The 11,739-nt window shown below is 40.0% G+C and overlaps 2 protein-coding genes across 2 annotated transcripts; one reads left to right on the top strand and one right to left on the bottom strand.

The window, feature by feature from the left end:
• The first annotated feature begins 214 nt into the window (after nucleotides 1-214).
• Nucleotides 215-1,317, top strand: LOC121771271 (anther-specific protein LAT52-like). Its single transcript, XM_042168051.1, has 2 exons — nucleotides 215-401; nucleotides 860-1,317. Exons 1-2 carry the CDS (start codon nucleotides 251-253, stop codon nucleotides 1,189-1,191), a joined length of 483 nt encoding a protein of 160 aa, XP_042023985.1. The 5' UTR covers nucleotides 215-250; the 3' UTR covers nucleotides 1,192-1,317.
• Nucleotides 1,318-2,273: 956 nt separating this feature from the next.
• On the bottom strand, nucleotides 2,274-6,215 carry LOC121769877 (TPR repeat-containing thioredoxin TTL1-like). The gene is made up of 7 exons (XM_042166640.1): nucleotides 5,119-6,215; nucleotides 4,298-4,493; nucleotides 4,005-4,189; nucleotides 3,587-3,920; nucleotides 3,306-3,510; nucleotides 3,114-3,220; nucleotides 2,274-3,044 (listed from the first exon to the last, which is right to left on the bottom strand). Exons 1-7 carry the CDS (start codon nucleotides 6,003-6,005, stop codon nucleotides 2,892-2,894), a joined length of 2,067 nt encoding a protein of 688 aa, XP_042022574.1. The 5' UTR covers nucleotides 6,006-6,215; the 3' UTR covers nucleotides 2,274-2,891.
• Between the last annotated feature and the right edge of the window lie 5,524 nt (nucleotides 6,216-11,739).

The following is an 11,739-nucleotide window of genomic DNA, read 5'->3' as shown; positions in this document are numbered from 1 at the left end:
AAATGGCATTTCAAGTTTACATTCTCTCTCTCTCTCTCTTTCACACACACACACATGTAAAATAGACCATGAAAAGCGAGAGTTATTCTCAATCTCTTACATCCAAAAAGGATTAATGGCTAATAGAAACAATCGTTCCACCACTCTTTTTTTCTCTATCATTCTCTATAAAAACTCAATTTACATGATTCCATTAATATTGCACACAACAAGAGAAGCCAATATCTATATATAAAAAAACCAGAAAAAAATGGCAAAGGCCGGGTGTCTCGTCGCTGTGCTCTGCATTCTGGCCTTTGCGACCGTTGCTCGCAGCTACGAGGTCTTTAAAGTGGAAGGCGATGTCTACTGCGACCCATGCCGCGTCCAATTCCAGACTCCTCTCAGCACAAAGCTCTCAGGTAATTTGCAGGCTATTGCATACAAGTCGGGTATTTAAATTCAAAACATGAAAATCTCAAAACACGTTGTTTTGTGTTTTTTTTATAAAACCGGCAAATGGAAGGTGGTGTAGGCCGGCTCTCGTCCTCTAAATCCGCCGCTATTTACAAATATAAATACATTGACATTATACATTCAGTTCTCTCAATCAGTGGCGGATCTTGGGGGGGGCAGGAGGGGGCGGTCGCCCCCTCCGTGCAACTATTTTTCCCTTATCGGGATGTAAATTTACCATGTCCGCCCCCTCCGTTTGCCTCCGGCGTCGCCCCGAACAACAAAAAAAATAGCCATGTCCGCACTAAACCAAGCTAATACTATATATTCCGCCCCCTCCATTTTCGGATCCTGGATCCGCCACTGCTCTCAATAAATATTGTATGATGACTGAATCCCTAAAAAACACATGCATATATTGCAGGAGCCGGAATTAAAGTGGAATGCAGGAACATTGAGACAAAGGCGCTGACTTTCTTGGTCAACGGGACGACCGACGGGCAAGGCCACTACGTGGTAGAGGTTGTGGGCGACCACGAAGACGACACGTGTGAAGTGGTGGCTGTCACCAGCGCGGACGCTGCATGCAACGTGCCCATGGATGACATGACCGTGTCAAGGATCGAGTGCACTACCAACAGTGGGATCCAGACCGAGGCCCGCTACGCCAACCCCCTCGGCTTCATGACCAAGCATGCTTCTCCTCAATGCCTATCGGTGTTGCAAGATTTGTTGATCGACCAAATTGATGATTAACAGCACAAATTACGCCTTTGCCATTTTGAAGATATCATCTTCACCTTGGTCTTCTCTTGTCCAATTGTAATCAATAATAAAACTTGTGAAAGAAAAATAATGCAATGAGATATATTTCTTTATCTATCTTCTCCTTCACTTTCTCACACTTTATTTCCCCTTTACCCTCTACTTTGGTGGCCTTCTCTCTCTTAATGAAGGATTATGGGATCGACCGACTCCATCCTCAACCCATAAAATCGAAACTCTAATTAAATTTGATTTTTGGAGCTGTCGCCAACCTCATGATGAGGCAGCTCCAATCCAGTCTTTTGGGATTGGGTTCACTCTCGTTCTTCATCTACCATTTATAATCAGCAACGGTTACTGTCTTTCGACGCTAATGACAATCTTCTTCACTATGTCCGGCTCTCTATTTGTAGTATTTTAAAAAAGGATAAATATCTAAGTTGATTATTTATATGTGAACATTTAATTATAACCAAAATATCATGAGTATATGGTGATTTTTCAGGAAAATATTGGGAAAAAAAAGGAAGTCTATTGTAGGGCAATTATCCGAATCAACATTAATGTGAGCAGCAGCACCTGTCAGCAAGAATTCAATGCATTACTACCCCAAATATTAAATGAAAAATGATATCCCCACACATCTCTCTCAAAACACCTAATTTTTATCGATTTTATTTTCATCTTTTTCTTTCATTGACTTATTATTTTCTGTGTACAACTCCCTTCCATGATGGGATTTAAGTATTATTTTATTATATATATCATTAGTGGGGACTGTTTGGAAGTTAGCAAATATTTATTGCTCACATGTGATTTTGGGCAAAACCCTTCTTATTATGCCAAGGGATTAGAGCTTTGACTCACCTTCCCAAGTTATAATTAAACTTCAGATCACAACTGCCCGAGAATAAATTGACCCAAAATACTTGAGACTAAATTAAACCCATATCTACCCAACTCAACAATATCAATTGAGCGATAAAACTTCACCATCAAACCGATTGCAATCTAACCAAAGAGTGAGAAATAGAATGCAACTTGTTTATACAAATGTGAGAGTTGAAAGAGAGTTAACACTGGAATAAAAAGGGGATTTGTATAAATATGAAGGTGTTTACATAGTCTACAATGGTAAAATACACTGAAATGATAAAAAATAAATGTAGAATATATTTTTTTATTGATTAAATGATTGAGAAAAGAAACATCAATATCAATGACCTCATCCTTCTTTCACTAGCCCAATACCATCCAATTTTGTGTATATTTCATCATCACATATGTACATGTACACATCCTTATCTAAAACCCATCCAAGCCAAACAACCCCCTCTCTCTCTTCTCTCTCTAAACTTCAACTAAAGGCAAAATAATTGTACACAGCCATCACTACCCTTTTCTCCAATCCTTCACTACCCTTTTCTCCAATGCACATTTACTAGGAACAAGGCTTTGCTCTAATATAGAAATGGTAAAGATAAAAAGATCACAAGAAAATATATGAATGAGAAGTGAAGAAAGACGAAGACGATGATGGATTCGGGCGAAAGAATGAATTTTTGTGCCAAAAGAGCAAAGGCTACACCTCTATGGCTTTGATTCCACAGGCATTAGGTTTAACTAGTACTCCATCCTATCCCCAAAGACAACACAATGTGCAGGTATATCAAATTGTCAATAATCATCTTTTATATGTTGTAATGCCTCACCGATGACTCCAAGACCTCGGGGCTCGGGCAGATCACTTCCTTCACTCGCGTGCCCCTTTTGTAGATCTTGAACGTTGGCACAATTCTGACGTTCTCAGCATGAGCAATTGAAGGGCTCTCTTCAATGTCCACCTTCAGTTGTAAGGTGTAAGAATATCAGAACGAGCACAATCACAGAAAGAAATCAGAAATCCGACTGACCTTGAGAAAATTGATAGACGGATATCTGGCACATAATGTGTCCAGAAACGGAGATATCTGCTTACATTCTGTGCTGGAGCCCGTCTTGAAATGGACCACGGATGCACCTGCATTTCCTAGCTTTGATGATTCACTGCTATGACAATGGAAAGTGTACGAGTTCAGGGCACGGACAGACGATAGCACACTTACCAGGTGATGAAACAGCAGCTCGGAACTGCTCAAGACCTGAAACAGACTCCACTTCCCCACCAAATTTCATGTTATGTACCTCTTCTCCCCGTGACTTCTTCAAAGCAACATGTGCGTGGAACAGTGATTCCGCAACCTCTTTGTCGTCTGGGAGTTCCCGTCTCAACACCTCATAATCTCTTACAGCTTCACTCCACAGCTCGAGCTGTGAGTAATGTTTGCAACGTTTATTAAAACCTTGAAATCGAATAGTATTAGAAATAGGCAAAGAGATACCATACCTTGCTGTTTGAGGCAGCCCTCCGAAGCAGAGCTTTGATGTAACTGGGTTGGATACAGAGGGCTTGATTACAATCGTTGACTGAACGTTCCCACATGCCAAGCTTAAACCAACAAGCCGCTCTATTGCAGTAGAGAACAGAATTCGAAGGATCATGTCTGAGGCCTTCCCCATAAGCTGAGCAGGCCTCGGTGAACCTTTCTGATTTGAATAAATCATTTCCACGAGCACGAGCACGTCCCACCTGCCTCACACTGCTAAGTAGAACTGCTATTTCAACGTTATGAGGATCTATCCGTCCAGCCTTCTCACTGGTTGTTACAGCGCCTTCAAACCTGCAGACATTTTATGATTACTCTCATACTTCGAACATTAATCTTTTGTATCTGATGGAGCTGTGAAAAACTTTCCAAACTCACCTTCCCTTGGCCAACTCGATTTGGGATCTTACGAAATACAGGTATGCTTCAAAAAGCATCCCAAATATCTTTGACTGGGAATGGAGATGGGTAGATGGAGCAGAATTATGGATACTTGGCGACGCCAAAAATGCATCATCTAGCTGATGGAGTTTCAGCAGAGCTTCTGCCCTACACGCGCAAAGCTGCAAATTCCATTTTAACCAGTTCAATCGCAGCAATCAACCTTTGCTCTATAGTCTTTACGAATAGACAAAAAAATTCAAACTTTAGCAAACAAAATAGGTGCATACCTGAGGTGAAGAATCAGCTCCAGATGCAATGGCAGCTTCGACTTCCCTCAACGTACTTCTCCAATCGCCACCTCTTCGTGCAGCAGTGCACTTGCTCATGTGCTTCTCTACAGCCTGTAACTTCTGCTTCTCAGCAGAATCTGGTTGATGCCCACTAAAACAAATATGCTTCCTCGCATTCTCAATATGACCTAAGCTGCGATTCTTTCAAGGAATTAGATAGCTGACAGAATAATGCACGACAAACAAACAAAAATTTCTAAAGCAGGAGGCCAAAGTATCATACATAAAGATGAATGCATAAACATGAATACACACGCACATGCATGAAAACTTGGTTGCCTCAAGATAAAAAAAGTCCTTAGATGATATACAACCATATAACTAACAACAAGAACTCCAAGAGACTCAAGATTATAATTGGATAATTTGCATTGCAACGGGCCTAAATGTGGCTCAAGAACAGACTCCAATGGAGAGTCCTCCGTCGTGTATGATTAAGAAGGACGAAAAGGTACACTCATAAAAGGTAAAGATGCAGTAAAGAAGAGGGCAGCTAGTGACAATGACTTAACCACAAGAAAACAAACAGTTAAAGCAATCTTGCCACGGAAGCTGAGCTCAACCAGATCTAACATAACCATGAACAAGCTAATGCTGATTAATCCAACACAGACTAAATCACAGCTCATGATACCAATTCAAAACCCATCAACACAAATCTCAAGGCAACCATGCAAATATCCAATGAAAGGAAATCAAGATTCAAACTTTAACTAAAAAAAGGAAATCAAGATTCAAACTTTACTCTATGAACTCACCTAAGAAGCAGAGATCCCAAGCGGTGGTGAGCCCTCACATAACCCGGATCCAGCCCAATAGCATGCTCACACTCCCTCGCCGCCTCCACCAACCGCCGTAGCCCCATCAGCGCCGCCGCCCGGTTAAAGTGGTAGGCAGCATTCCCTAGCGACAAAGCGATGGCCTTGTCATAAAGGCTCAAAGCCTCCGCGAAATTACCCATTCTGTAGCTCTCATTCCCCATCCTCTTCACCTCCTCGGGATCACTCCCGCCGCTAACCGCAGCCCTCTTCACCGGCTCACCGCCCACCATCAGCCCCCTCGAGTAAACCGGCGGGGAGGCGTCCAACGCCGGTTTAGATGCTAGACCGCCCCGCATTATGCTCCCGTGGCCGTAATTCACTGAGCCGGACCCCAAAACGTCGGTTTTCGCTGACCGGCTGGTCATGCCGGTTTTCAATATCCGACCGGAAGGGCAAATGTTGCCGGTGGGAAGCACATTTGAGGCGGGCGAGGTTACTGAACCGGCAGCGGTCAGTGAACCGGCCGAATCGGAACGGGTATGAGCCGGTTTAAAGCTCCGGTTCGCGGAAGGAGAGCTCTCGACGGAAAGCTCGCCGGAATGGCTGTTACTGTTAGGGTTTGAATCGGGTTTTCGGGGCGGATTCGGGTTGAAGCCGGATGAATTCCGGCCCGAAACGGATCCGGAGGAGCTGGAGCTACTGCTCGTGGTGGTGGTTAGCCGGGTTCGGAGGGGGGAGACCGGCGAGCCGAGATCAAGTTCGCGGAAGTCCGGCTTGTTGACGTCATCGGCGGCGGCGCAATCGGCTTCGGCGTAGGAGAGGGTGTTTCTGAGGCGATCGGAGAGCGATTCGAGCCCTAATTCCGGTTTGGTTTTGGCCGACATTTTATTTAGGGGGGCGGTTTCCAAGTCCTTTTTTTCCCCTCTCAGTCTTTGGGATTATCGTCCGCAATGTCAAGTGCGGAGCAATGGTAGAGAGAGAAAGGGAGGTTTTTGAAGAGAGAGAGAGGGGAAAGAGAAAAAGGGGTGGGGATCTCGTGATTTTAAGCAAAGAATGAATGTGAATGCTAGAGAGAGAAAACCAACCTCTTTCTGTTTTCTTTTATTTTGTGTAGAGAGTGAAAAAAAAACAGAGTGGTTTTTACGGAGAAAGGGACGACAAAGGAGCACACAAGAGCATCCGCAGTAGGACGGATGTTTCGCCGGATATCTCGACGGACTTCCCAAAAACACTTTCTGCCACGTCATAAGAATATTCCACTGCACTCTCACGTCATAAGAATATTCCACTGCACTCTCACGTCATAAGGATATCTCATTGCACAATGACGGACATCTCCAAGGACATCCCGACGGACATCCACAATAATAAAAATTCATAAATTCACCAAATTAAATCATTTACGGAATTAAATAATTTACGGAATTAAAATTTCGACACGAATACGGAGAAAATGCAACCACTTTATTTAAAACAAAAAATATACATAATTATTAAAAAAAATACATAATTAATAAAAACAACCTCAAGCTTCGACAAATGCAGCCCCCGTCTCACTCCTCGTCGTCTCTGCCGCTAGTCCCGTCATCACTCGCGGGCAGGGATGGCATCCCCAAATCGCGCCGCATACTGTCGATAACATCATTCAGCATCAACTTGTATAAGGGGTCAGTCGCTGTATACCACTTCTCCATGGTGTGTATCATGGTCTCATGCTGCTGTATGCGGGCGAGTGAGGGGAACTCGGAATCAATCTGGGAAGGAGCTGCCGATTGGATCTCGGCGGACCCGTTGGCGCTTCCCCTAGCCATCCGCATCGCGGTCTTTTGCCCAACCGGGCGACGGCTGCGGGAAGACGATTGAGGGGTCGGGAACTCTGCCTCGTCGTCAGGGAGTTCGTGGGAACCGAGAGTATACTCCCCGGAGGTGTTGATCTTCGTCTGCTTCGGCCAGCCGGCTTCAACACCCGAACTAAACTTGGCGGAAGTCTGCACCACAAGATAGACCTCCTAATATTTGAATTCCCCGAAACTCAATTCACAGTCGGGGAACTGCTGGTGAAACAGAAGTTTCACATCATCGGCGGAAAATCGCTGGTTGCGGTGCAGAGGTTGTTTTGGTAGATGCCGGCAAATCGGCTGAGCTGCCTCCTTAGCTGCTCCCACTGTTTCTGGCATTGCTCTCTATAGTGAGGCTTCCCACCTGGCGGTTTGAATTGGAGGTAGCTTTGGCTAATGCACCACTACTTTCTGTCGATATGTTGGTTAGCCCCAACGTAGGGATCCTCGACTACACTGATCCAGGCCTTCGCCAGCGCGACGCACTCCTCTATGCTCCAGATAGTCCTCTTTCTCCCGCCGGCTTCCTCCCCCTCCCCCTCCGCCCCCGCCCCACCCTCGTTCCCCGCACGCGAGGACGAGGTAGTGCCCTTGCCCTTGCCCTTGCCCTTGCCCTTCCCTCTCCATTGCCCTTCCCTCTCCTTTGCTTCTGCGTCTTCCCTGCCGCCGGTGGCATCTCAGTGGGAGACTCCGTGACCGGAGATAGCCCCAACTCCTTAAACGAGAAAATCTCAATGCCGGTGAACTAAGTCTCCAGAGGAGTACTCTGGGGGGAATCACTAGACAATAAATCCATGTAGGGGGTAGACATTGTCCCCAGGTGATTGGGGGATCCCCTGCTTGCTCTCCCCGCAGCGGCAGGCATGCCCTGCATCATCCCGGGCATTTGAGGCATCATCCCCGTCATGGCGGCACTCATCCCGGGCATTTGGGGTACCATCTCTGTCATGGCGGCACTCATCCCGGGCATTTGGGGCATCATCCCACACCAAGGGGGGTACATATTGTAGTACCCGGGCATCATCCCCGCCGTTTGTTGTTGGGGCATCATCAGCGCCATTCCGAGCATCATCCCGGACATCGATGCACTTCCGCCGGCATTTCCCCCAACTCTAAAGGGAAAAGTCAGCGTTTGTGACTCGCTCGTGGCGGGGGAATCACTATTGTGGTGCTCCATTTATCTTCAAACAAAATTAAAGTAGAGAGAGAGAAACTCGTTAAAACAAGTGGTGCGAATGAAATGAAGTTCAACAAGCCATATATATAGAGTTTTTTTAAAATTAAAAATCGGGACGTCCGTCGTGGCACTGCAATGACGGACGTCACAACGGACGTCCCCGGAATACCGCGGAACTCTGGTGTCCGCAACGCACGTCTGCGTCCGCCTCCCCGCTGCGTAATGGCGGACGTCCCGTCCTGACTTCTGGCACGCCGGTCGGACGGCCGCCGTTACGGATGCTCTAATAAAATTCTTAATATTTTCTACATCACAATTTGCTTTTAATATATTATCATAAACTACGTAAATAGTCTGCGATACTCATTATCATATGAATATTATTCAATCAATATGACTCATTATTATAGAATTATTTATCTAATATTTAATTTTAAGATTATTTTTATTAAGGAATGATTATGACTTATTATTATATAATTATCCATTTATAGCTTAAATAGATCCATTCTTATAAACTGAACATGATAGGGATGAAGAAATTTTGTAATTGGAATAGTTATAAAATTTTGTCAAATTATATCTGTCTCGTGCAAAAGTTAGTTGAGAAAAATAAAATTTGGCTTTGTTTTAATTATCCCACATTGAAAATCTAATCACCTATATGTAATAAGAGTATATATTTGATATTCTCCATCTAGCCAAATTATGTTTATCTCGCACAAATAGTAAAAAAAGATGAAATTTCAATTTGTTCACAGTTATAGCCTTATAGGGATGAAGATTGTTTTGAAATTAAAATACGAATTGAACCGTTCATATTCTCAAAATAAAATAAAATAAAATAAAATAAAATAAAAACTAATTATAAAATGTCAAGAGTAACGTAAAAGTGTATTGGATTATTTTCCACTTCATTTTCTGTTTAATTAGAGTGGGATAGTGTTGAAATAAGTGCAAACATAATTGAGGATTAACAAATAATCATGCACCAAATAAATTAATGCCGTCCTTCCTCAATTAATGACGATAGAGGGGCTTGCCGTTTCAGCACAATTGAATTTTTCAATTTTTCTCTAAAAAAACCCCTCTTTTAATTATTACTGTACCAGATTTCCATAAAAAATAGTATTTCTTTTACATTATTTGTACACTGCATATTTCTTATTAGTAATTATTTGATCTTAATTTTTTTAGGGAGATATATAATTTGGTAGTAGTAGTATTTTTTTTTGTATGAAAGTGGAATTGGAGGCTAAGGTACTATAGTGTATACTGTTTAATGTACCACTATATATTAAAGTACTACTTACTACCGTTTCCTGCTGCATTTGTATGTATCTACAATTACATTGATTCTGAAATAATTACTAATAATGTTTTACGCATATTATTTATAATGATTTTGCATATGTTAATGTAAATAGTTGACAAAGTAATAGCGTTGGATAATTCTCATTCTGTAGCTAGGTTTGTTATTTTACATATGAGAAATATGTCTTGTAAACTTGGACAAAGTCATAATTAAAATCTATGTACTCCTATTTGTTATAAGAGAATGAACAAAAACCGAAATGTTATATGATCGTAAGAACTTTTTTCTTTAAAATTTGGAATTCTCGGTTTAGTTAAGACTGTTTTTTTAACTAGAATATATTCGAAAATATGAAATATTTAATGTATGATTTTCATAAAATTAAGTATTTATAACTTAATTAATTTTTTTTTTAATTTTTCGGAAGGTTTGAATTTAGTTATAAAAATTGATTTTCGAATATATATAGTGTATAGATTCAAATTTATAATCATTCAAAACATTGAATTTCAGAGCAATTCGGATTAAATAAGAATTTGTCATCACAATGCTCACTCACCCCTAGTTTTAGAGCAAATGTTGCTAACATATTTTTTATTATCACATGGTACATATACATATATCTTCTCTCCTTGACTGAGAGTTCTGTATTTAAAAAAAATTAGAATATATCATCAACATAAAATTGAAATCGATACCAAATGTCTAGAAAGAATAACTTATACTACTAGTAAAAAAAGAAGGATTTCTATACTAAAGAAACCACAATAGCATTTTATGAATATTGTGAATTTTTTAATATTATGCGAGTGGAGTATATGATTTGATACAATCTTAGGATAAAGTTACTTAATATTCCTAATTTATAGGTTCCGATCTTCAATTTTTTATAATATGAATTATATATAATTTCAAATTAATTCAGTATCAAATAATTATGATTCTAGAAAGAATGACTAATTAAAAAGAAGGATTTCTATACCAAAGATACCAAAACTGCATTTTATGAATATTGTGAATATTGTCCGAGAGGATATCGTATATGATTCGATACAATCCTAGGATAAAGTTACTTACTATTCCTAATTTATAAGTTCTTATCCTCAATTTTTAATAATACAGTATGAATTATATAAATTTTAAATTAATTCAATATCAAATAATTACGATTCTAGAAAGAATGACGTCTAATTAAAAAGAAGGTTTTCTATACCAAAAATATCAAAATTGCATTTTATGAATATTGTGAATATTGTCCGAGAGGATATCGTATATGATTTGATACAATCTTAGCATAAAGTTACTTATTATTCGATCCTATATTATAAGTTCTTGATCTTCAATTTTTAATAATACAGTATGAATTGTATAAATTTCAAATTCATTCACTATCGAATAATTATGATTCTAGAAAGAGTGACTTATTATATACAAAGAAGGATTTCTATACCAAAGATACCAAAATTGCATTTTATGAATATTGTGCGCGTGGATATAGGAGTATATGATTTGATACAATCTTAGGATAATGTTACTTAAGGAGTATTACTAATTTATAAGTTATGATCTTCAATTTATAATAATATGAATTATATGTAATTTAAAATGAAAACAATATCAAATAATTAAGAAATAATTTATTTTGTAGACAAACAAAACTCCAAATTCCAAATGCGTAAAAATACATTTCCACTGCCACACAAAGGGATATAGTATACATACATGTGAACGTGTTAACGTATCGTCATCACCATTTCATCACTTGTGGGCCCACTATACACTGTGTCCAAAATAAAATCAAGAAAAACAGTATTCATTTTTTCTCTTAAGAAATACTCTGATTTCATCCGATTTGTTTTCTTTCAATATTATTATGTCATCCGATATTGTAATATCTTAACATTTTTGTAATCCAATTTTGCATAGAAATAATAACTACCTAAAATAAAATTTCATTTAAAACTTTTCCGTATTATACACATTCCTTAACGAATATTTGCCATTAATAAAAAATTTAGCACTCTTATAACTTTTCTGCGAGTCTATAAATTCAGTCAGAAAAAACACTATTCGACGACTAATTGGGAGGAAAACAATGGATTACGCTGAAGTGGTAATTTAGCCAATCACTTTTTCATTCTGTTTTAGTTAACAATAGTATTTTTTTTTGTGTGTGTTAGAGTGTTATGAACTTATTATTAACGAATGTTTTCTTCTAGTCTTGTGTTTTGAAGGTGAAAAGTAATTGTCACTGTTGCAAGATGATGACCATGGAGATTCTTGGCTCT

The sequence above is a fragment of the Salvia splendens genome, chromosome 16 (genome assembly GCF_004379255.2).
Source record: "Salvia splendens isolate huo1 chromosome 16, SspV2, whole genome shotgun sequence".
NCBI classification, from domain to species: domain Eukaryota; kingdom Viridiplantae; phylum Streptophyta; class Magnoliopsida; order Lamiales; family Lamiaceae; genus Salvia; species Salvia splendens.
This window is presented reverse-complemented; position numbering and strand designations above follow the sequence as displayed.